Source organism: Bubalus kerabau, chromosome 10, assembly GCF_029407905.1.
Source record: "Bubalus kerabau isolate K-KA32 ecotype Philippines breed swamp buffalo chromosome 10, PCC_UOA_SB_1v2, whole genome shotgun sequence".
In the NCBI taxonomy this organism is placed as follows: domain Eukaryota; kingdom Metazoa; phylum Chordata; class Mammalia; order Artiodactyla; family Bovidae; genus Bubalus; species Bubalus kerabau.
The window spans coordinates 86,373,795-86,400,011 of NC_073633.1; the positions used below are offsets into that span (position 1 = coordinate 86,373,795).

The window sequence follows — 26,217 nt, forward strand, 5'->3', positions numbered from 1 at the left end:
ACTGGGCCTTCTGCCAGAAGCTGAAGTCCTCACAGTCTAATTGGGGGAAAAGATAAGATAGAATGCATCTTCATTCCCTTGAGCAGTTCAGGTACTGAGTGCTATTAGAAGGAAGAGAATTAAGCCTGACGTCATCCAGGAAGGCTTCCAGAGAGCTGAGACTTAATGCTGGGCCTGGTGGGAAGGCAGGATCCAAACCAAGGAGAGCAGGAAAGGGGAGTTTGGCATTTGGCCGCCTAAGATTCTGGGATGCAGAAATGGTGATGAGATTTTAGTCCTTCATCAGACTGAGAAAACTAACATCCTCTGGGTGATGCTTTCCCAGATTGCCTGTGCTTTTAAAATCAGGTTCACACACCCCATGCCCACAAAGAACCATTCAGTTTGTCTGGAGTGCAGCCCAGCAATCTGCATTCTTTAAAAGTTTTTTTTAAAATAATATCAAACAATCTCCCCTCCTTTCAGTTCTCTTTCCTGAACAGAAGAAAACAAGAGTGCAGGTTTCATTTGTTCCAGAGGCAGAAGCTATTTAACACACTGTTTCAGGTGGTGAGGTTGGCCGCACTTTTAGAAACACTGTACCCTAGCAAATGCCCTCCGCTGCAGGAAGCGTTAGGGGTTAAGAATCTGGGTTTTGACACCATAGAAGCCCCACTCCTGAGGACTAAGTGTTTAGGTTAACTAAGGGGGAAGGGGAGGCATGGTATTAACTGATGTAAGTTTAAGGTGACTCTGATAGCCACTGGGTCAGTCGGGGTGCTCTATTGAAGGTAGGTAGGTGGTGGGGGCTTTGAGGCCGAGGACCTTTAAACAGGTCATGCTTGGGAGTTAACTGCATGTGCCTCTGACTCTTAAGAAAAGCATTTTTATAGATGCTGTGTGGTAGCTTAGTTTTCAGGTGGATCTTGGGGGTAGAAGCAGTCAGGGATCAGTCAGTGGGTGGGTGGAAGTTGGTCTGGGATTCAGGATCGTTTACACTGAGAGCCCTGGAAAAGGTAATGCTGTGTCTTCCATAGGAGTTGGCAGTCTTGGTGAATCTTATGATTTTTCTGTCAGTATTTTGGCACCAGATGGGACCTGGGGTGGCTGTGAAGATTAGAAAACTTACCAAGTTACTAAACACTCTGTTAGGAATTAACATGTCTTGGGATTTCCTTGATGGTCCAGTGGTTAAGACTCTGTGCTTCCATTGCAGGGGGCCTGGGTTCCATCTTTGGTTGGGGAGCTAAGATCTCACATGCCTAGGGGTATGGCCCAAAAGAATGATATGTCTTAGTTTGGGGGTGTTGTAAAATACCTATAGTAAATGTGTGATATATTTCAACTAATAGCCACTTTAAATCTGTTATCCCATTCTTAGTCAATGAAAATTTTCAAATACTAAAAAAATACAGAGACTAATACACCTGGATATTTGCCCCCGCATTTCATATTTTACCTCATTTGCTTCACATGTTTTTCTGCAGAGATATAGCCAGTATCCTAAATCAATATGTATCCTTCTAACCATGCCTCTTGTATTTTTACATACTTACATGTGCATTTACATCTAGTTTTTTAAAGGCCCCTCAATCTGTGGAAGTCGGATTTCATTGATTTATTTTTTTGCATTTTGTATATTACAAGTTTTACATACTTACTCATGTGTTCCTAGGTGATACAGAATATTGTTTTGTGTTTTAAAGTGGGTGTAATCTTCTGTAGCTTCCTTTTTTCACTCAACATTGTTTTTGAGGTTTAGCTATGTTGATAAATTTGTTTTACCTAGGGTATAGCATTCCATTTTTAGTTGGAATTCTGATATACTGTTAATATACCAGAATATTTGTAACCACTCTCTCATTAATGGACATATAGGTGACAAGTTTTTCATTGTTAAAAACAATACTGCAAGGAACATCCTTGTACATGTGTCCAAGGTTTCTCTGACATACACACCTAACGATAGTATTGCTGAATTGTTAGAAGTATTCAACTTTCTGTGTATTACCAAGTAGCTTTCCAAAGTAGTTGTTTGAGTTTTCACCACTAGTGATGCATATGAAAATTCATAGTTCTGCCCTGGTGGCTCAGATGATAAAGAATCCACACGCAATGCTGGAGACCTGGGTTCAGTCCCTGGGTTGGCAAGAGCTGCTGGAGGAGGGCATGGCAACCCACTTCAGTATTCGTGGCTGGAGAATCCCATGGACAGAGGAGCCTGGCAGGCTACAGTCCATGGGGTTGCAAAGAGTCAGACACAACTGAGTGACTAAGCACAGCACCATATGTTTTGCAACAGCTAGTATTGTTAGATATTAATTTTTGCCAATCTGATGGACATAAAATGGAATCTCTTGAGTTTCATATTTCTTTGACTGTCTTCTAGTTTGCAGATTATTTTAACTTTTATCTATGGCAGTGGTTCTGAAGGGTCATTGGGGTCTTTTCAGGTGATTGACAAGGTTAAAACAGTTTTCGCATTACTACTAAGATACTGTTTGCCTTTTTTGCACTCATTGTTTCACAGGTGTGTAGTGGAGTTTCAGAGACTACATAATATGTCTTGACACAATCACTGTGATTTTATTTTTAAATGAATTTGTAAATTAGTAATAAAAACTAGTTTTATTTTCAACAATGGTGTGTGTTGATAGATGTAAGACAGAGACAACTTTGAGGATTCTCAATAATTTTTGATAGTGTAAGGGGGACTTGAGAACAAAGAGTTGAGAACCACTGCTCCTTTATTCATAATTATTTCTTTCTGAAATGTGTTTTCTTTGACTTTCTTAAGAAATCCTCTTCAAATTTCATAAAAGATGGGCTCATATTTTCTTCTAGAAGTTTTTTTTCAATTTCTTTCTTTCTTTATGGCTGCCGTAGGTCTTCCTTGCTGAGCACAGGCCTTCTGTAGTTGCGGCAAGCGGGGTCTCCTCTAGTTGCGGTGCACGGGCTTCTCTTGCTGTGGAGCAGGGGCTCTAGGGTGGGGCCTCGGTAGTCGTGGCGCACAGGCTTAGTTGCCCTGCAGCGTGTGAAATCTTCCGGGACCCCGGGGATTAAACTGGCGTCTGCTTCTTTGGCAGGTGGATTCACCACTGGACCACCACATAAGTCTTTCTTCTACAAGTTTACTAGTGTACTTTTGTGGATGCTGTCTGCCGTTTCCCAGGCCCTTCAGCCACTTAATTTTATACCTTCTCAGAACATTTGTAGAGCCTTAATAGAACATTTTCCATGCCTTTTTTTATAGCAGAATTTTTTTGAGCTTTTTGGGGTGAGGGGAGCAGTGTGGATGGAAGGATAGGCAGGGATTTAGTCATCTTTCCCAGATCCTTTGTTTAAGAGAGGGTCCTAGCATTCTGCAGGTTATTGCCGTGTCTCCTTGAGATGCTGGTGCACTCTGATTTTGGATCCTTGTGTTTATTAGTTCATCACAACTTGCTGTCCAAGGACCAGAACTCACCAGTGACAGGGATTCTGAAAGCGCCTACCCTCTCTAAAGCCCCCATTTTCCACTGGACGTTTGAGTTCCTTTTAGAGAAGGAACCAGGAAGCTCTCTTCTTCCTGGTTGTGTCCGGGCGGGCTGGCTGGGCAGGGGGGTGGGGGCAGTGTGCAGGCAGGCAGCTGCCAGGTTAACTACAGTTGGGGGCATAAATGGTAGCCCCCTTTAAGGGGAAAAAAAAAAAAGAAAAAGTACTGCTAACATCCAAGGCCTCACCTTTCACTAGACTCTTAACTGGTTTCTCTGTTTCCAGTATATTCCTTACCTCCCTCCCCTCAAATCTGTCTTCTACCCTGCAGGCAGCATAACTCAAAATCTCAGACTTAAGCCAGAAGGAAAAAGACCAATACAGTATACTAACGCATATATATGGAATTTAGAAAGATGGTAACAATAACCCTGTATATGAGACAGCAAAAAAGACACTGATGTATAGAACAGTCTTTTGGACTCTGTGGGAGAGGGAGAGGGTGAGATGATTTGGGAGAATGGCATTGAAATATGTATAATATCATATATGAAACGAGTCACCAGTCCAGGTTCGATGCACGATACCGGATGCTTGGGGCTGGTGCACTGGGAAGACCCAGAGGGATGGTATGGGGAGGGAGGAGGGAGGAGGGTTCAGGATGGGGAACACGTGTATGCCTGTGGCGGATTCATTTCGATATATGGCAGAACCAATACAATATTGTAAAGTTTAAAGATTAAAAAAAAAAAAAAATCTCAGACTTAGCATGATTCTTCTCCCCTTAAAACAAAAGCAAACTCAAAGCTTGCTGTGAGGCTGCTATTAAGGTCTGTACCCTCACCTGTGCAATCTCTCCAGCCACTTCCCTAGCCTATGCTCGGTCCGGGAAACGCCACCGGGCGTTTATTCCCATGACACACCATCAGATGGGCCCCCAGTGCCTCGCTGATGCTGTTCCCTTCACCTCAGATGCTGCTTTGACTGCCGATCTTTTCAGTAAAGCAACACCATAAATTATATTATTTACCCCTTAGTTATGTTTTAGAAGTGTTTGTATGTGCCCCATGTGTCAGGGGAGAGCTTGTTTGACTCTCAGCCAGGCCCCACAAAACTCAAATACAGATTCTAAGATGATCATCCCTTTCATCTTTCATCCCTACTAACTCAGCCTTTCCAATTAAAATGAAGACTTGGAGTTGACCTCTTTTTAGTCTTTGTTTCACTTGTGGCTTTTCTGGGGGACAGCTGCTCCATCTCCTTCCCTTCCCGCAAGTTCCTTCCCCATAAATTGTTTACTGCGTTGACTCCTGTCACTTTGCACTCCGGTTCTTTAGTAACCACAAGCGAAGGGGATTTCTTTTTTGTGGTTAAGGAGCTGATGTAGACATCCTAATAAATTGTCTTCCAGCATGTCTTACTTGCAAGGGCGGGAATGTGCTGAACAGACAAACGAAAGCACCTAGTCCCCCACAGTTACTGCTCGTTTTGAAAAAAATAATAAACTGACATTTATTTCAAATTGACTAGCGTATTTTGAAAGTGATGCATGAGTTGTATGTATGCGATAACGCTGCCAGCAGAAAGGCGCTGCTCAGGGAAGGAATTCTGGATGGTGTTGTGTTTTCCATTTAGCCACACCCAGACTCCTGCTTCCCCTTCAGCAGCTTAAAAAAAGAAAATTTCACAAACTCTGGAAATCTGTTAAAGATGCAGACTAGGTAGATTAACTTCTTTTCTGAAAGAGCTTTGTAGCAGGAATCCACATGGTTCTAGAGAAAGGGGGCTCCCACATGAACGCCTGCAGGCCTGTGTGCTTGCTGTAGGAGGTTGGGGTGGGGACCTAAGAAGGGGCTGCAGGTCAGAGACTCTGAGCTTGCAGGAGCCTTCTTCACATCATTTTTGTGTCTGAAAGATGAGACTTTCTTTGACAGCTTGTTTATGGCCCTTTCATTGGTTCTTGAGAATGGTCACTAGGTAGATTGGGAGAGTAAGAAGCAGAAGGGGACAAGTTATTCTTTGCTGTGTTGCTGATAAGGGCAAAGCTAGGATTGATCCGTTGCACGCTGCCTCCTGGTTCATGCAAACAGGCCATATGGGCATGAATTCTCCAGTTCAGGGAGAAGGGGCTTATGCCAAAGTGAGGTCTGAACACACAGATACTGGTTACTGGGTATGAATACATTAGGCCTTTATATGGACATGGACCTGAGTGGTTTCCTTTGCGGGTGATGCTTTTCTTTCTTCTTATTTGAAAAGTACTGCTAATGTTGCTGTACTGTTTGATTAGCAGTAGTTATAAAGATGAAAGATGAGGAGTAGTTAGGTAAGCCTTGCAGATCAAGCAAAATGATACGAATTTTCTCCTCCTAACCCAGTTTGTTCGTGCGCCCTCCGCTGAAATGCAGACACTCTGGAATATGTGAGAAAATAATCCTTATGATCAAACATAATGTATAAAATACAAAACATACCGACCTCCCCATTAAAAAAAAAAAGAAGAATGCGATCATTGCAAAAGGATTTTACCATCCTCCAAAGGAAGTGGCAACCCATTCCAGTATTCTTGCTGGGAAAATTCCATGGACAGAGGAGCCCAGCAGGCTGTAGTCCATGGAGTTGCAAGGAGTCAGACACAACTTAGTGACTAAGCAACTCCTCCAAAGGAGTTACCATAGTTGTTTTGTGTGGTGCAGCTTGTGGGATCTCAGTTCCCTGACTGGGGATCAAACCTGAGCCCTGTCAGTGAGAGCACCCAGTCCTAACCACTGGACCGCCAGAGAATTCCCTGTGCAGTTGCTTTTAAGTGGAAGTATCTCTGGTGGGTGTGAAATACTGCATTAGCACCCAGCTTGGCAGGGTCACATCTGCTGTTGAAGGAGTCCAGGAAGAGAAGGAGGAGATGGGGAGCTTCCATGGCACCTTGGCAGAATGAAATTAGGCATTAGGTAGGGCTACCAGTTCTGAGAACTGCTGCACTCTACGCCTGGCCGGGAGGATTTGCCTCCTTCCCTCTCCCACCCACCACGGCTTGTCTCTCCTGCTCCTGCACAGCAGGCTTCTTTGCCAAGGATGAAGAGCTTGGATGTCAAATTCTTTCTCTCTGCCCTTGGCAAGGCAGGGTGTTATATTTGTTTTTTAAAGAAGCCTTTTTGCACTTGGGGAATTTTTTTCTTTTCTCTTATGGGAAGTTGCTTCATCATTTCCCAAAAATATACCGCACCTCTTGTTTAAACAGGGTGCCCTTGAAGAGCTTTGGAGCCTGAAGCGGGATGGGGGTGTTGTGAAATCTTTTGTTTGACGCTTTGATGAGAGCTGGAATGCTCACTCTCTGCAGGCAGAAGTGTCAGGATTTGCCAGGACTGGGTCCAGGAGTGGGGTATTGAGGGGGAGAGACTCCCTGAGATGCAAGAACTGGGGTCTTTTTAAGCATTTAAACAGTCCATGTTGTAAGAGGTATCAGCCCTTCTGGGCACAGACTCTATCACGTTTTTGTCCAGTGCCTTCAGTGTGCCCAGGCTGGAGAACGTGGATTTGCTGTTCTTTTGAGATGCTCATGGTACCCTGGAAAGGCAAGACCGACTCATGCATAGCAACGGTGAACAAAACAGTAGTAAGTGTGGGCTAAATTGTGAAGTCGTGGGCACTTCATTTCAGAGAAAGGGAATTCCTACAGAAGAGAGCACTGAGGCCAGGCCTTGCACTGTCGGGGGAGGGGGGTGTTAAGCTGATGTCGGGTAAGAAAGGACGTTTGAGAGGGGAAGGAGGAGCTGAGAAGAGCCAGCAGGCTGACCTGAGGCCACGAACATGGGTGAGTAAGCCCAATGGTGGGGGTAGCCTAGCGGGACTTGACGTCAGAGAAACAGGACAGACCAAATTGTGGAGAGCCTGGCACATCCAGGAGAAACATTTAGACTTACAGAAAGAAATGGGCAGCCTTTCTCAGATTCTGAGAAGAGAGCAGCAGCATTAGGAAAAATGTGGCTTTGGGGAATATTAGCTGACCAGAGTAAGCTAGAATATGCCTTCAGGTGGGCAGGAGGAGAACCCCAGCTCTGTCCACTGCTCTTGGGAGGAAGTCGTACTTGGGTCCTTGGAGAGAGGGATGGCCTGGTACAGGGCTTCTGTCTTGGGTGAGCGTGGTCGCACATTGCCCGTGGCCTATGGCCGCCCGCAGCTTCCCCTGGCAGGGCACAGCAACTTAGGCCACGAGGTTAGTGCTGTCTGGGTAGGAGCAGGTGTTAGGTGCCAGCTCGAGCTAAACTTTGACCAGGGCCCCTGTGGAGGTGCTATGCCCAGGTGGGCCCAGTGGAGCCAGGCACGAAGTGCGGTGGATTCCATGCTGCTCGTTTTAGGTTGGGATTGACCAGGGATGATTGCTCAGATCCAGACAACATGGGTCACCTTGTGCCTAATCAGGAGTCGGGGTACAGTGTGCAGAATCCTTGTCCGTGCTGAGTTCTGTGCCCTCGACCCATGCCCTCCACCCGTTCACAATTGTAAATAAGGAGATTGGGTAGCTTTGGACTATAAATAATACCAAAGAGGATCAGTCAGAAAGTATTCTTCTTAATAGACTACTAGTAGCTGCTGTTTATAGAAAGTGAAAATTGAGAAAATAAATTATTGTTGAGGGAGATTGCATCAGTGGAGACAAACACATCATCGCAAGATCTATTAAGTTCCAGTAGAAAGAGGGAAGAGTAAATGATTGCCAAGGGAAGTACTGCCCAGTTTGCCTAAGTCAGGAACATAGTGACAGTTTCCATACCAGCCACTGGGCCTGGGCGGGGCCTGCCCCTCCCAGCTGACCCACCCCAAGCTCCCTGGCACGGACCCAGAGCATGTCCAGGGCAGGCATCAGGTTTGGAACCCTGGGAAGTCAGCGGCTCCTCTTTGGGGATCATCCCAGCCTGTCGCTAGGGCAGGGTGTAGGCCAGCAGAGGCTCAGCTGCCACTGTGGGTATGGGCCCTGGTGCAGGAGAGGGACGAGGGCTTAGCTTGAAGCCTCAAGACATTAACTTTGACATCATGTTGCTGCTTTTAAAGACCAGTGGTTTTTTCCCTTTTTTTTTTTTGTGAAAACTAAGGCCCCAGACACACTGTTCAGATTGCTGGTAGATAAATGCTAAAACCCATTCTGAGTAATCGCCTTTTTTTTTTTTTTTTTAACAGTTGAGTAACAGAGTAGTCCACAAAACAAGATTTGACTGTAATGGGCCAGCCCACATTTGCAGAAGGCCCAGCTGTCTTTGGGCTTCCCAGGTGGCACTAGTGGTAAAGAACCCTCTCCTGCTAATGCAGGAGACCTAAGAGATGTGGGTTTGATCCCTGGGTTGGTAAGATCCCCTGGAGGAGGACATGGCAGCCCATTCCAGTGTTCTTGCCTGGAGAATCCCATGGACAGAGGAGCCTGGTTGGCTGCAGTCCATAGGGTCGCAAAGAGTCAGACATGACTGAAGCAACTTAACACACACACACAGCTCTCTTTTTTTTGTTCTTGTGTTTTTTTTAATGCTTCATTTTATTTTATTATTAATTTTTAAATTAATTATTTTACTTTACAATATTGTATTGGTTTTGCCATACATTGACATGAATCCGCCACTGGTGTACATGTGTTCCCCATCCTGAACCCCCCTCCCACCTCCCTCCCCATCCCATCCCTCTGGGTCATCTCAGTGTACCAGCCCCAAGCACCCTGTATCATGCATCAAACCTGGACTGGTGATTCCTTTCACATATGATATTATACATGTTTCAGTGCCATTCTCCCAAATCATCCCAACCTCGCCCTCTCCCACAGAGTCCAAAAGACTGTTCTGTACATCTGTGTGTCTTTTGCTGTCTTGCATACAGAGTTATCGTTACCATCTTTCTAAATTCCATATATATGCATTAGTATACTGTATTGGTGTTTTTCTTTCTGGCTTACTTCACTCTGTATAATAGACTCCAGTTTCATCCACCTCATTAGAACTGATTCAAATGTATTCTTTTTAATGGCTGAGTAATATTCCATTGTGTATATGTACCACAGCTTTCTTATCTATTCATCTGCTGATGGACATCTAGGTTGCTTCCATGTCCTGTCTGTTACAAACAGTTCTGCGATGAACATTGGGGTACACGTATCTCTTTCAATTCTGGTTTCCTTGGTGTGTATGCCCAGCAGTGGGATTGCTGGGTTATATGGCAGTTCTATTTCCAGTTTATTAAGGAATCTCCACACTGTTCTCCATAGTGGCTGTACTAGTTTGCATTCCCACCAACAGTGTAAGTAACAGGGTTCCCTTTTCTCCACACCCTCTCCAGCATTTATTGCTTGTTGACTTTTAAAGGATAGCAGCCATTCTGACTGGCGTGAAATGGTACCTCATTGTGGTTTTGATTTGCATTTCTCTGATAATGAGTGATGTTGAGCATCTTTTCATACATTTGTTAGCTATCTGTATGTCTTCTTTGGAGAAATGTCTGTTTAGTTCTTTGGCCCACTTTTTGATTGGGTCATTTATTTTTCTGAAATTGAGCTTCAAGAGTTGCTTGTATAGTTGTGAGATTAATTCTTTGTCCGTTGCTTCGTTTGCTGTTATTTTCTCCCATTCTGAAGGCTGTCTTTTCATCTTGCTTATAGTTGCCTTTGTTGTGCAGAAGCTTTTAATTTTAATTAGGCCCCATTTGTTTATTTTTGCTTTTGTTTCCAATATTCTGGGAGGTGGGTCATAGAGGATCCTGCTGTGATTTATGTCAGAGAGTGTTTTGCCTATGTTTTCCTCTAGGAGTTTTATAGTTCCTGGTCTTACATTTAGATCTTTAATCCATTTTGAGTTAATTTTTGTGTATGGTGTTAGAAAGTGTTCTAGTTTCATTCTTTTTTTTTTTTTTAACAACTGATTATTGATTTATTAAAAAGGTTGATTTAGGCATTGGCAGTGGTGACTTCCACCTCGACTCCCGGCTCAATACTGATGGAAGTGATCTGCTTGACAACTTCAGAAGGACTGTGCAGATCAATGAGTCGCTTGTGAATCTTCATTTGGAATCGATCCCAAGTCTTAGAACCTTCACCACAAGGAGTTTTCCTCGTAGTTATTCTCAGAGTCCTGGTAGTCATCCGAACTGATCCTTTCACTTTGAGATTCTTTTCCTTCACGCCTCTGATCAGGTCAGCACACACCTTCTCCAGAGACTTCACGTTGCGGCTGGTGAGGGTGATCCTAATCCGGTGAATGGCCACCTCTGGCTCCGCAGGAGTCTTGCCAGTGTCTTTAAAGGCCATGGCTGCGGCGTGGCTTCCTGACCGACTTGTTCCTTGGCGAGAGCGAACAGCGGTGAGTCAGGAGCAGGAGCGGGCGGACAAAGGTCCGCGGCAGCCGCGACCACGTCTTCCTCAAAGAGCTAGTTTCATTCTTTTACAAGTGGTTGACCAGTTTTCCCAGCACCACTTGTTAAAGAGATTGTCCTTTCTCCATTGTATATTCTTGCCTCCTTTGTCAAAGATAAGGTGTCCATGGGTGCATGGATTTATCTCGGGGGTTTCTATTTTGTTCCGTTGATCTATATTTCTGTCTTTGTGCCAGTACCATACTGTCTCAATGACTGTGGCTTTGTAGTAGAGCCTGAAGTCAGGCAGGTTTATTCCTCCAGTTCCATTCTTCTTTCTCAAGATTGGTTTGGCTATTCGAGGTTTTTTGTATTTTCATACAAATTGTGAAATTATTTGTTCTAGTTCTCTGAAAAATACCATTGGTAGCTTGATAAGGATTACATTGCATCTATAGATTGCTTTGAGGAGTGTACTCATTTTCACTATATTGATTCTTCTGATCCATGAACACAGTATATCTCTCCATCTATTTGTGTCCTCTTTGATTTCTTTCACCAGTGTTTTATAGTTTTCTATATATAGGTCTTTTGTTTCTTTAGGTAGATATATTCCTAAATATTTTATTCTTTTCTTTGCAATGGTGAATGGAATTGTTTCCTTAATCTCTCTTTCTGTTTTCTCATTGTTAGTGTATAGGAATGCAAGGGATTTCTGTGACACACACAGCTCTCTTTGCTCTTTATTATCTCTGTCCCTCAGAGAGGTGAGGCTGGCTGGGAAAATTGAGAGGATTGTGTGAGAGAAAGCAGCATGCCCACAGTTCAGAATCAGTTGCTCTGCAACTTCTCTGCCATCTTGGAGTGTATGGTTTCATTTGGTTTTGCACATGGGCTGCAAGTACAAATAGACTAGCCCCAGAGGATTGCCCACCCACTCCTGTGGAGTCTATGAAGTACATGGATTCTCTTTCCTGTAGGCCTAGTTACTCCCAGCAGCTGGGGGTGAGGTGGGGAGGGAGAGACTATTGTTCTGCTCACATTATTCCACTGCAAGAAGTACCTGCGAAGACTCAGGATCGCCACTTGCACATGTGACAAGCCTTTTCCATCAACAAGGCAGAGAGAATCAGAAACCCAGGATGAGTAACAGGCCTGTGGCGTGTGCCGACTAGCTTGGCTTCCCTTGGTGCCGTGCAAACCTATGCACCCTGGCTGCAGTCCTGCAGCTTCTTTGTGAAGTGCAGGTATGTGTGTGTTGCTGAGTGCCAGTGATCCATAGACACATTCCTCATTCGTATTCGGGCCTTTGGGGCTAGGGTGTAAGGGGCAAAAGAGTGCAAATCAGATACCTCATTAGGTGGTTCTGAAACAGTGCTGAGCAGTCAGCTTTTAAAAGTTTGTCTTAGAAACAACCTGTACTTTGGTACATTGTAAATTGACACCCCAGTTGCCTTTTGGGTAACGAGTTTGGACTTTGGTGCAGCAGCTGAGAAGGAAACCTCATGAGCAGTGGGTCTGGGGTGTGGCTGCCTGCCAGCCTGCAGCATGCTCTGAGCAGCCTCACGGACTCCATCTGTGCAGCCGTGTATGTTGCAGCAGTAACTTGGATTTGGGGCCCTTTATTCTCTACAGATGAGTTGAAAATGGGAAAATGACATTGCTGATGGTAGTTATAAGAAGGGCAGGTCTTCTAAAGCTGATAATAATTGAGGAGAAGATTTTGAAGCTCAGCATGCCAAGAGCCGGGGATCTTTAGTGTCGGTTGAGCATTTGCTGACTCTTAAGTCAACGGCCCTCCTCAGTGGTGAAGAGGAAGAAAATAGTTAAAGAATAGTGTAAAAAAAAAACCAAAAAAAAAAAACCTGAGTTATGCTGTCCAGGAGTATAAAAGCCAAAGCATAATTAGGCATTTTACCATCTTGTTTGGCTTCCTGAGAGCCCATCTTCCTTATAATATATAAACCTATCATTTGACTTCACGGGGGCTCTCTCTGGAGAAATGGAAAGACTATAACCAGGTTCCCCTGTGATCAAGAATTGTGTAGAAACAAAACCCTGTTTGTAAGGGTGCAAGGCCCTTCTGGGCTTCTGGGGCTGAATCTGTCCCTTGGAACACAGTCCATATTGACCTACGCTCAAGGCCTTTCCCCTGGCAGTTTATATGCTGATGTCTGTCATCTTTTTTCTATTTAGATACTTTTAACCTATGATTTTAAGCTGTCAGATGGGCTGCGTTTATTTAAAAGGCTAGGCTGCTCAAACACTGCTGGCTTTCTCTAACTGGAAAAGTCCCAGGTTTGGGGAGGTAAGAGAAAATCAACCACCAAAAATAAACTAGAAACTCGTGCCTGGACTGTGAACTCTTTTGTATACTCCAGTCTCAGTCCTTGACTTTGTGAGTATAGAGTTTTATTGTATGTGTGCTTTAAACAACTAAGTTTTTAAGCAAAAACCACTGACATCCCACACCAGGGTACCATTATAATGGAAAGAGAAAAATCTTTAATTATAGCAGCGTTGTGGCCTTCTCCCATGCCTGACTAGCCAAGGCATGGAATTGATAAGCATACAGTGTCTTTCATACTTGCCATTACAACATGTTAATTAAGAGAATTCAGCTGTGGCACCAGCTGGGGATGTCTGGCTTTGTGGAAGATTGCAATTAGATGCTTTATTTTCTATTTTCTTTTTCCCCTTTCAACTTTGGTGGAATGCCTTTGAGTGGGGGCTTTTAGTCTCAGCAGTATAAATACTTTAATGTGCCTAATTATGTAATCATACACTTACACTCCTCTGTGTACACACACACCGTTTTATGGATTTTTATCCCCTTTTCCAGTACATGGGGCATCTCGCCTGCTTTTTGGTTTGGTTGGTATTCTGTGCCATGGGCAGGAAGACGAGGAGGGCCAGAGACAGTTTGGGGTTTTCCTCCGATTATGATCTGTCCCTCTGCTCCCTGCCCCCGCCCCCACTCTCCTTTATCTCTCAAATAATTAGCATCTCAATAGTTTCCAAGCAAAGTCAAGGTAATTTAAATGAAATTGGACTTTATAATACTATATCTTTCCGTGAATTTGCAATTGCAGTCTTTCAAAGTGTATAGTTTTATTTTTCTCAGTCCTCAATTCCAGGCAGGCCTAGGGCATGAGCCTGGACATGAGAGCTAAGGCACAATGGAACCCATTGATTTCTGGCATTCAGCTTGCGCGGAGAGGTCCTGTGACCCCAGCTGTTAGACCGGGATCTGGGAGCAGCTGTTTTCCGAGATTCAGTCCTCCAGGGATAGGCCATCTGCTGCTGTGTGAGAGAACCCTGGGAAGGAAATTGACCGCAGGATTTCTCTGTACTCCTTTTCTCTGCTCTAGTCCCTGCAGTTTTTCTCGGGCCCCCTCACCTTGGCACACTTAAGACACATGATGCATCTGCACCGGAGAACTCACATGGTTTTCTTTCGGTCCTTCTGTTGCCCTGGCTCTGCCACACCTGCACCCCCAGCTCCACTGAAAACTAGTTGCCAGAGTTGGCAGGGAGATTCAGATGGCTTCTTCAGCTGGATTAGAAACATAGAGCAGGCTTTTTGTTTTATTAGTAGTAACATGACTTTGCATTTTAGGAACTGGAAAGATCCCTAAAATCTCGTTATAGGGAAGAAAACCCAAGAGTTTTTCATTATTCAGATTTGTATTTGGGGCCCTCCCTGATTTTCTGAATTTCCAGCTATCTCCTGCTACACACACACACACACACACACACACACACCCTCTTCTTGTTCCTCTGCTTATGCCCTTGTCTCCCCCTTGCATGCTCTTCCCCCTCCTTTATGCAAGTCACAGTCCCCTAATCACAGTCTTTCATCCCATGTCACAGTCCTGTTTACCTCTAGATTTGGAGTTCTGGTATCATTTCTTTCTTCCTTTCTGATCTCTTCCCCCGTTGAATTAACCCTTCTTCAGAACCTCCTAGTGTAGCCCAGATTGATTTCTAACATGTGTCTCCTGTGGTTATTTATTAGACCATAAGCTCCCAGAAGGTAGGGTCTGTATCTTTGTTGCCTTCCCAACCCTCCTTCCCCATTGCCTGCCACAGTGCTGTAGTGCTTAGTAAAAACCTGTTGAAAGAACGGAGGGATACATACAATCCTTAGGTGAACTCTGGGAGATAGAGTAGATGTTACTATTATTATAACCTACTTGGGGTGCCTCATCTGTACCCCCAAAGAGTGTGAAGTCTCCTCAGGGACAGTGAAAGTCGCTCAGTTGTGTCTGCCTCTTTGTGACCCCGTGGACTGTAGCGTGCCAGGCTCCTCTGTCCATGGAATTCTCCAGGCCAGGATACTGGAGTGGGCAGCCATTCCCTTCTCCAGGGGATCTTCCCAACCCAGGGGTCGAACCCGGGTCTTCCGCATTGCAGGTGGACTGTTTGCCGTCCGAGTCACCAGGGATGTATTATTTACTCTCGAAGTTCTATCACCAACCTGGCACACTGGTTGGGGCTCATAGATATGAATTTGTTATATTGAGAAAGCATTCCTAGTAGAAAGAAATCCAGAGGAAATAAGAATCTAGGTTTGCAAGTGTTTTTTAACTCTCTTCTAATGGGTGAAAGTCATTAAACCATTCTTTGGAAGACAAAAGATTAAAGGATATTTTCTGTTCACCTGTGTGATGTTTGGACACAGGTATCTTCTGATGCACAAATGATTGAGGCTGCAACAGGCAATGTCTTCTGACCCAGACTCTTGACTGGTCAGTCACAAGTGGCTTACCAGGCGCAGGGGCCCAAAGACCTGAGAGAGGCAGGGGAGGCAACAGGAAGGTGGGGCTCAGATGGACAAAAAGCACGGTTGAGACTCTGTCCCTGAAGCTCACTAATCTGTTTTGTGTTTGCTTTGTTTAATGATCAAGGGATCTTGACAGTCTGTCACAGCCAGGCTAATAAATACTCAAGCTAAAATCAAAGGGGAAGCAGGTCCCAGACATGTGAGAAAGCGCTTGAGGGCAGGGGCCCTGCCATGGACCTCACAGCAGGGTCTGATGTGAGTGAATTCACAGGAGGTGAGAGAGACTCTGGCCTTCCCTGCTGCCTGGGACAAGGAAAGGGATCTGCCAGGAGTCCTCTGGCTCCGTCTGGCCCAGAACTTTAGAAGGACTCACAAGCTGAAAGTTCAGTTCAGTCGCTCAGTCGTGTCTGACTCTTTGCGATCCCATGGACTGCAGCACCCCGGCTTCCCTATCCATCACCAACTCCCGGAGCTTGCTCAAACTCATGTCAGTTGAGTTGGTGATGCCTTCCAACCATCTTATCCTCTGTCGTCCTCTTCTCTTCCTGCCTTTAATCTTTCTCAGCATCAGGGTGTTTTCCAATGAGTCAGTTTTTTGCATCAGGTGGCCAAAGTATTGAAGTTTCAGCTTCAGCATCCATCAGTCCTTCCAATGAATATTCAAGACTGATTGCCTTTAGGATTGACTGGGAGTAGAGAAGAATAAAACTCCTCTGGGGAGACTTCTCACCACCCTTGATCAGCTGATGATAGCAGAGGGTGGAAAGTTCCCTTTCTAGGAAGTGCAGAGGAAACCAAGAAGGCCAGACAAGCTCCTTTTCCTGTGGTGGCTGTATGAACAGTGTGGTTAAACTGATGAGGCATTTAAAGAAGAGACTCTCCTTCCTTACGAGATGGAGGAAGACTCTCCAGATGAATAGATTTTGTAACTTTTGACTCCATCTTCCCATGGCCCATTGGTCACAGTGTTCTTCATTTTTGTTGGCTCAGAGGTGATTAAGGCAATGACCCCTGGCCCTTGCCACTTCATTCCCCATGCCACGCACCCCACCCTCCAAAGAACCACCTTGTCTTTTCCTTTTTATATCTCCTAGTCTCATGGTAGGGTCAGGCCTGACACAAACCCCCACGGAATGTGCAGGGCTCACTTTATGGCCGGCCTTCGACCTGTAGTCTGTTATTTGCACCTTGTCTGTCACAGCAAGATCCATCACATCTCTTTCTTCAGAAAAGATGATTCAGACCTTTACCCCTCAATTACTGGGTGGGTGTTTTTCCAAGAAGTGTGGCGCTTGCCAGTTATAGGTCACCTCCATCGCTGATTTCTGCCCCCTCAGCTGTTTTCTGCCGCCGTCTGTGGCTAGAGTTTACCAGTTGCTCCCTTTCGTTCTCTGCAGGTGTGTGAGCCTGGGCAAGCAGCAGTGGCTTGTTGAGCACCCAGCATAAGCAAGGCGCTGCCTGACTCCCTGTTTGGAGGCACGCAGCAGAGGCTGTTTATTCTGGGCCTTGGCAGAGCTGCCCTGGTGATCCTCTGTATTCCAGGCGGTGGGCAGAGGGGCAGCCCTCTGTCTAAATGTAGCTCACACCCCCATTCTGCACTCAGTGGCGGGCTTCCTGTCATGTATCCCTCTTGGAAGGTGGGTGTTCCCAAGCTGAAAATGCCCCCATGCCCTCTCCTACTTGCAGCTTTGGGATCCGTGCTCCTTAAATAGCTTCATTGTTTGTAATGCTCACAGATTACTAAAGGAAACCGTCTTGCCTTTTCCCCCCAGCTCTCTGGAAAAATGTGGCCCCACTTGAGATATGAGCTGAGTTCTCTGGGCACAAGTAAACTCACCAGTCCACATTCTTCTCCAAACAGGAATTACTGCAACTTTTCATCAGATGGACCCCACCCCCATGCTACACTTTTGTAGGTCTTGGGGTAACTTTTTTGGTGGCATCTGTAGTCAAGGAGCTGGAGAAAGGCATGCCAGAGTTTCAATCCAGGCTCTACTACCAGGTAGATTTGTAATCTCAGGCCACTACTAAATTGCTCAGAGCATCACTTTCTTCATCTGAACAAATTGAGTATGACACCACTTTCCTCATAGGATGGGAGAGTTAAAAATAGGATGGTAACTTTAAATTGCCTCTCATAGCGCCTGATGATAAATGTTAATTCTCTTCATCACTTCTACCCTGTTGGACAGCAGAGATCTTAAAATTTGTTTTAAATTTAAATTTGTGTTTCTCGAAGGCCTACTGTGTGTGCCTGACACCAGACTTGGCATAAGGTATTTCCATCAGATGGTAGACTGGGAATGAAACCACAACTCTTGAGTCCAGCCCTGTCGTAAACTCCCAGCCAGACTCCGAAGTCAGTTATCACTCGCTCATCAGTTCTCCTTCTGAGGTTGCTAAGTGCCTTAAGCAGCTGACTGGGGCCTTCCTGCAGAGGACCAGCCTCCATCCTCCTAGAGGTGGGGAATTCTGAGGGCAAGAGCAGACACGTGGGCAGCTTCTTCAATGATAGGAGAAAGGAGATGAGACCAGGAAGTAGCAGTCGCTGATGAGAAAAAATAAACATCTATTTTCTCTTAACCCTTTACTGCTCTCAGGGGAACGTAATATCATTTGTTAATGCACGTGGAATGGCCTGTCTCCTTAGCCCTGCTGGCATCCCACCATCCTGGGGTGGAGGCGGTGGAAAATTGTGGGTGCTGCTCTCTTAAGTCACTGCGGTGGGTGGGAGGGTTTTTGATACTGTGAGGCCCAGGCCTGGAGCAGCAATGGGAGAAGGGTCCTCCTGCCTGCTCGTCTTCTCAGTTGTACAGTAGGGGTGGGGTGAGGGTGTAGCCCCAGGTGGCCGCGTGTCTCTCAAGTCCCTGAGCTGTGAGAAAAGGGGTGAAAGGGTAACAGGCCATATGGAGGCCATTAATCTTCCCTGGTGGCTCAGAGGGTAAAGTGTCTGTCTGCAGTGCTGGAGACCTGGGTTCAATTCCCAGATCGGGAAGATGCCCCAGAGAAGGCAATGGCAACCCACTCTAGTACTCTTGCCCGGAAAATTCCACGGACAGAGGAGCCTGGTAGGCTACAGTCCATGGGATCACAAAGAGAGTCGCACATGACTGAGCATCTTCACTTCTCTGTCAGCCAAGAACAGCTCAGGCTCTGCTGAGAACACGGTGGGGCAGGGGGCTGGCATATTACTGAGCTGGAGGAGGGGACAGCAGGCAAGCCAGAGTGCTCATCCTACTCCTCTCACTGCCTGTCCCTCTCCAGACATCGAGAAATTTCTGAAGCAATCCTTTTTCTTTGCTGGAGTCTTTGCCCTACCCTATTCCAAAAACCACAGGTAAGAAATTAGTTTACATTTATGCAAATCAGTTTACATTTACAAATCACATTTATAGTGTGAATAATAAATGTAAAGAATTTAAAGAAAGTGCCTACTGTGTGCCAGGCATGATGCAAGACACTTTCAGGTAACAGTTTTCATCCGTCCCCTTAAGCACTTCACGAAGGTGAGTATTGGCTGCTAGGAAGTAAGGCCCAGGAGAGGGCAGGCCCCCAGGTCAAACCCTATTCACCATCAGACCATGCTGTGACCCTGCATGGCCCGATTCTGGTGGCTGGGAGTATATTTTCACGGGGAGATGGCATTTTAGAGAACATGAGATGTCCCATGCCGAGGGAGTCTCCCTTCTAGAAACCACGCAGCTCAGATTAGGATGGAGCCCAAGGTCTTTTAACTGAGATCACACACCTGGTCTCAGGGCTTAATGAAGCACAGGTTCTTTACGTCTGATTGCAGAAAGAATTCAGTGAGAGACAGAGTGATAGGTAAGAAGTAGATTTATTTACAGAGAAGCACAGTCCACAGACAAGAGTGTGGGCCATCTCAGAAAGCGAGACTCCGAAATGTGGTGTGGTTATACTTTGTATGGATTGGCTGATTTCATAGGCTAATAAGTGGGAGGGTTATTCCAACTGTTTTGGGGAAGAGGGTGGGGATTTCCAGGAACTGGGCCACCACCCGCTTTTCAGCTTTCTATGGTTGGCCTCAGAGCTGTCATGGCCCTGGCCGATGTGTCATTTAGCTGATGCGTTACAGTGAGTGTTTAAAGAGGCTCAGAGTCTCCTGGAAGTTTCATCTTCCACCATCTTGGGCCTTGTTAGTTCTAACCAGTTTTTTGTTGTGTCCTATGACTATGTCATTCTAAACATTGTGCCCTGCCTGCCAACTTCTCTCCTGTTTCAGCTGTTATCTGCTCCTGATTCATCTCAAATCAGAAACCATGTGACCCTTTGCATTTAAAAAGACAGTGCCTTGAAATGTGGGCAAAATTTTGTAGGTGAAGTCAGTTTCTGCCAGTTTCTGTACCGAGATCTGGGAATACAAGAAGCAGAACAAATGCTTGCCCTACAGCTTGGGTATGTGGGTGGGTTAGTGGAGAGCTGGGGTGGACCGACCTGTGAGAAAATAATTGCAGAGACAACAGTATAGCCAGTGCTTTATGGGGAGGCAGAAAGATGTGTGGAGAAAAGAGGAGGGTGATAGAGCTGCTGTTTATTGACTGCTTGGTATGTGAGAGGCATGATTGTGATGAATCTGCTTAGTGCCCATGAGGTACACACCTTTACTGTCCACCTCTTAGAGGTGAGGGAACTGGGGAATGGGAAGACCTGCCCAAGCCCACGCAGTGAGGAACTGTCCTAGCTCACCCGGCTGCTCTCACTGTAGGCTGGGGGTAGGCTCTGCCCGTGCCGCTTAGTTCTCTTTGGGACGGTGTCCTGGGCAGGCGACCTGGGAGCCGAGTCTTGACAGTTGGGTGGGGCTCCAGCTGACCCTGTGTACTCTCAGGTCAGGGTTTCCAGGCCAAGGAGCAGCACTGCTTCTTTCAGAACGACTTTGGTGGCCGCTCTCAGATGATAGGAGTTTTCATGTTTGGGGCAAGGTGCCATAAAGAAAATGTTCTTCCTTCTTGTGGGCTCTGACCTGCTGGCTGGCATGTCCCCTCTCCTGTGAGGTGAGGGGAGTGAAAGATGCAGGCCTGAAGCAGGAGGGACAGCCTCTGAAGCTGGACCTGCATGTGAGCCTCAGTCCCCAGGAGCGGGGCTTGGGCCTGGCCCCTGCGAGAGGGCAGCCTGAGCCATGGTGGCTTCTGCTACTGCTCACCCCCACTTGCTCTGGGACCACACCCTGGGAAAGGCTGGAGTGCCCGCAGCTGGCCCTCCCTCGCATTTGGGAAGTTCTCATGAGAAAAGGGATCCTGGCTGGACAATGGGCTTCCTGTCTGACCGCTGGGAAGGTTTGTCTCAGAGGAGAGGAAGGTTGCAAATGGCATGAGAAATCGTCTCTTCCCTCTCGCTGCATGCTGCCTGTTTTAGACTGGTGACTGTTTGACTAGGGGATCAGGAAGGCAGAGCAAGGGGGAAAGCGATGGACAGAAGCAGCCCCTGGTTCTCTCTGGAGGAGCCAACCTCCTCTGGCCTGGTTCTCCGCCCCCGCCGTGCACCCAAGGTGGGACTCTGCCCTGACATGGCTGCAGGCGCTTCTGCACAGATAGGATGCTTCTCCTCGAGCCTCCCACACGGTGCTCAGTTGAGAACTGGGGTGGCTACAGGACTAACAGGAGAGGAATCTCAGGGGGCGATGAGGCTGGCCATCCACCCAGCTTGACGCAGGTTTGCAAATGGCAGACAAGACCTCAGAGGCCTTCTGGTTCAGTGCCTGCATGTATAGAAATTGAGACCAGGAGAGACCAGTGTCCACAGGCAGCACGCAGATCGCCTTTGTCACTGGGCTCCCCTCCTTGTGGCTCACTTTCTCAGGTGGGCTGTGAGAGGAGAAGCTGGACACAGAACCCTTGTTACTGCCCAGTGCCATGGAGCGGAAGCCAGCCTTCCTGGGTTCAGATCTTTACTCACCGGGTGACCGTGACCAAATTTTTTAACCTCTCTCACTCCATCAATTTGCTCATCTGTATAATGTTATAACAATACGTTTCTTATAGGGTTTTTGTGAAATTTGATTGTGTTAAGACATGTAAAGTGCTTAGACTGATACTTGGCATATAGTAGGTGGTCAGTGAATAGGAGGAGCCTGGTAGGCTACAGTCCATGGCATCGTGAAGAGTCGGACACAACTGAGCGACTTCACTTTTCACTTTCATGCATTGGAGAAGGAAATGGCACTCCAGTGTTCTTGCCTGGAGAATCCCAGGGACAAGAGCCTGGTGAGCTGTTTTCTATGTGGTTGCACAGAGTCGGACGCCACTGACATGACTTAGCAGCAGCAGCAGTGAATAGGAGCTATTATTACTGAGATTTCTAAGGGAGGCCTTAGAAGAAACCTTTATACCACAGTGAGATGTGGTAACCCAACCACTACCCCCACCCCCACCCCAGCCCCTTGCATTTGTCTGTAATACCCAGTTCCAGCTTCCTTGAGAGGCTTTCTTGAGGAGAATCACCTCCCTGTTGAACTAGCGAGCTCACACCTTTCCCAGAGCAGCGAGATGTTCCAGAGGTCCAGGCCTAGTCCATTGGGGGATGGACTGGTACCCTCGCCTCCTCTGCAGGTCTGCCTGGACTTCTCTGTCAAGCCTGCAGCTCAGGAGCCAAGCGCCTGTTGAGTCATTTAGAGATGAGCGGCTCGGAGGAAATTACTCAACTCAGCTAAGGCTCATTGGTTTTAATCGGTAAAATGGAAAAAAAAAATTAAGCCTCATTGTTTTTAATCTGTAAAATGGAAAAAAATATAGTACCTGCTTTGTGTAAAGAGAGAGCTCAGAAGAGTGCCTGGCACAGTAATAATATTTTTTGCAGTAATTATTATTTTCCTAGTCTTATGTCCAAAAAGAAATTTGCACATTTGAATACCTTTCCCAACCCCCACTCCCCGTTTTGCCTTGCTTTCTCTCTGGCTCTCTCTATTCCTAACAAAGCCTTGAGGGCTAGAAATAGAAATTAAACCTTCGTGTATTGAGAAAGGGTTTTGAAAGCAAGCATGTCAACAGTGCTTTAAAGAACAACCTGAAGGGACCCTGAGTGCCCCACGGCATCTTCATCTGCTGTTACCCTCCTGTCTCACACCTAGTGGTGTGGTCTGAACCCTTCCTTCTGTTCTCAGACCCCCATCATTTGTGCCATCAGTACAATGGCCATTAGCCTCGAGTGACTGTTGAGAACTTGAAATGAGATTTGTTTGACCTGAAATGTGCCATAATTGTAGAAAAGAATATTATCAAATATCTCATTAATAAATTTTTATATTATGTATTGAGATATCAAACATGCATTTTGCATATTTTGGTTAAATAAAATATATCATTAAGATTAATGTGACTAAGAAAAATCTAAAATCACCTCTGTGGCCGCATCGTATTTCTGGGGGCCAGTATTGTGCTCGGTGTTTGCTTCCCATCCATTCCTTCCTCCCCTTTCTATTTCTTCACACCTGCTTCTCTTTGCCTGGGCCCTCACCTTCCTCTGGTTGCCAGCAGTTCTCAGATGAACAGAAAAGATGTCCCTGCTCAGAAGGACACCCAGGGCCAATAGAAGAGCTCAGCTTTGAGCACTTTGCTTCTTTCATTTACATGAGAGTTAGCCCTGCATGTCTGTGTCCTGTCGACTGTAATCTTTCTGAGGGTTTGGTCTTGTCATGCTTAGCTCTGTGGCCCTGCTAGAGCATCTTAGGAGGAGGGGTGCTCTGATTGTGTGATGGAGTTACAGCCACGCAGGGACACGTGTGATACCGCCTCTGCTGCGTCCCTTGGTGACCACAGCTGCTGTGCTGATGTGCTGGGTTTGGGGGAACCACTTTTTTCCCCTCTGAATTCCTAGGAAAGTTTTCTCTGGCCATCCTTTCTTTCAGCACCTTCACTAAGCACCTATTTCTGTGTGCCCATTGTGTTATAAATGCCACTACACTGGTTTTAGTGTAAAACGACATTATTTCAAACCTGCAAGTGGACACTAACAGTTTCTTAAGCCCAGGCACTTAAAGTCACAAAAGAATCAGACGCGACTGAAGCAACTTGGCACGTACGCACGATGTGAGGGAGTTGGTGGGGGGTGTTGTTTTGTGTTTTGTTGGGGTATAGTTGCTTTACAATGTTGTGTTTCTGCTGTACAGTGATGCGAATCAACTATATGTATACATATATCCCCTCTTTTTTGAATTTCCTTCCCATTTAGGTCACTACAGAGCATTGAGTAGAGTTCCCTGTGCTATGCAGGGGGTTCTCATTATCTATTTTATACATATTTGTGGGAGTTCAGGGTTTTCTTGATGACTGACATCAGACGGAAGTCTCTTCTGTTGAGTCTTTTTAACTGAACTAGGTATTTGCATTCTGCTTCCCTTCTTCAAGCTGATCTTCACCATCCCTGCCCTCCACACCTCATTTTAAAAGGGGCTCTTGGAAGGAAAGTTATGACCAACCTAGATAGCATATTCAAAAGCAGAGACATTACTTTGCCAACAAAGGTCCGTCTAGTCAAGGCTATGGTTTTTCCTGTGGTCATGTATGGATGTGAGAGTTGGACTGTGAAGAAGGCTGAGCGCCGAAGAATTGATGCTTTTGAAGTGTGGTGTTGGAGAAGACTCTTGAGAGTCCCTTGGACTGCAAGGAGATCCAACCAGTCCATTCTGAAGGAGATCAGCCCTGGGATTTCTTTGGAAGGAATGATGCTAAAGCTAAAACTCCAGTACTTTGGCCACCTCATGCGAAGAGTTGACTCATTGGAAAAGACTCTGATGCTGGGATGGATTGGGGGCAGGAGGAGAAGGGGACAACAGAGGATGAGATGGCTGGACGGCATCACTGACTCGACGGACGTGAGTCTGAGTGAACTCCGGGAGATGGTGATGGACAGGGAGGCCTGGCTTGCTGCGATTCATGGGGTCGCAAAGAGTTGGACACGACTGAGCGACTGAACTGAACTGAACAGTGTGTTAAACTCGACACTTTGACTCCAAGGCCATTCCTGGAGCTTGTTTTGATTCATTTGTTATGGAATCTTAGAATTTGTTTTGTCTCTGATTCCTCGCTTCCTCTTAAAAGTCTGGTCCCCAGAACAGCAGAAGAAAATCACATTATCTGAGGGCTGACTGGGGGTTCTTATTGGTTTCTGCTCTTGGTTTAGGCTCAGGGGTGGGAGTACCAGCCAGATCATTCTGCCTCCCCTCCGTCTGCTCCCTCCGCATCTGGTCTGTGTCTCCTGCTTCATGACAGCTGTGCCCTGGGCACTGCACAGGCACCCTGAAGAATTACCTCGCTGATTCCTGTGCTCATGGGAGGCCAAGAAAAGTGGCTGTAAGAGATAATGGGAAGCAGAGAAGGAAGCTAAAGAGAGCTAATTGATTTTTTTTTTTTTTCTGTAAAATTTCTGTCTTCTGGCTTTCTCCCTCTTCTTTTTAAAATTATGCAGCTTTGCCAAATCAGATGAGTTCATTGTCTTCTTGGGGCTACGAACAGATCTTGAAACTCCCTCTGCGGACCTGGGGTTGTCAGAGAGAGCAAGCCTGATGCACAGATTAAGTCAGCCTCTTGCCCAGAACAGTGGCTCCCGGAAGCCACCGAGTGATTTATTTGCTCCTCCTCATGTTCTTCCCGGTCCTTTGACGCCCAGGCATCCCTGAGGGTCCTCTCCCAACGCCTGCTCCCTGCCAAGACGCTCCCACTCTGCTTTCTGATTGGGCAGGAGGGCTGTATTTTTTTCCTTATGTTCTTGGCATCTTAAAACAATCCTGCCTTTTTCTGATTTTTCCTTCTGAGACCTCCTTATGTCTTCCTTTGACTTGGGGCGGTCCCTTTGTGATGCTGAGGCTGCTCTACCCTAGTTTGTCTCTTTTGTATGATCCTCCTAGCGTTTTAATCCAGTTTATTTCCCCGTGCGAGGGTGGCTGTACTGCTGACCTTCTCCAGAGGTTTTCTCCTCCTCTCTTCACCTTACATCAAAGTCAGCTCTTCTTGTGATTTCACCCGTTGAATATGGTATGAACACCTCCTATTGCAGCCAGGGCCCCTCTGCAAAAGGGTTTCTTCACGATATTATTCTATTCTACTACTACTCTATTCTCTTACTACTATTACCATTATTTTACTTATTTATTTATTTGGACAAATTTTCTAATGCAGTCAAGCTAACCTAGGCTACCTCATGTTCTCTGGGCTTAATCTACACTTTGCTACTTTGGAGCATTCGATTCAAACCGCCACCTCCTTTCCTGCTGAATCAAGCCCCATTGAAAATGCTGCTTCCTCCAGTAGCCATTCCTGGCCTTCCCCACACAAGGTTGATCTCTCCTGCTCTGAACTCCCCCTCTTGCAGCACTAATCTCATTCTTTGACATGTATAGGGTAAAATCTGTGTGGAGTATCTCTGGGAAGAAGCACTGAGTGACTGGGAAAGAGGGCTTACTTTTCTGTGTTCACCCTCTTACTTTTTGAATTTTTTTCTAGGTATATATTTCCTATAATTTTTTTTCCCCTCTGAAGGTATTATTTACATAACAAAGACCCAGTCTGTAAAACTTGAGAAGAAAATATTGGAGTGTATGTTTAGAAGAGTTTCCTAAACATACTCTCCAAAATGTGTCACGACATAAAACTCAGAAGCCATGAAGAAAGAAGCTTTTAAAATACACGTGTGGACTTATTTGT

General features: G+C 46.0%; 2 protein-coding genes across 6 annotated transcripts in view; one reads left to right on the top strand and one right to left on the bottom strand.

Moving 5' to 3' along the window:
- SUSD6 (sushi domain containing 6) overlaps positions 1 to 26,217 on the top strand; it is a 95,275-nt gene that overhangs the window by 56,742 nt on the left and 12,316 nt on the right. The window lies entirely within an intron of this gene.
- Positions 10,373 to 10,804, bottom strand: LOC129621728 (40S ribosomal protein S20-like). The gene has a single exon (XM_055538453.1). It carries the CDS (start codon positions 10,730 to 10,732, stop codon positions 10,373 to 10,375), a length of 360 nt encoding a protein of 119 aa, XP_055394428.1. The 5' UTR covers positions 10,733 to 10,804.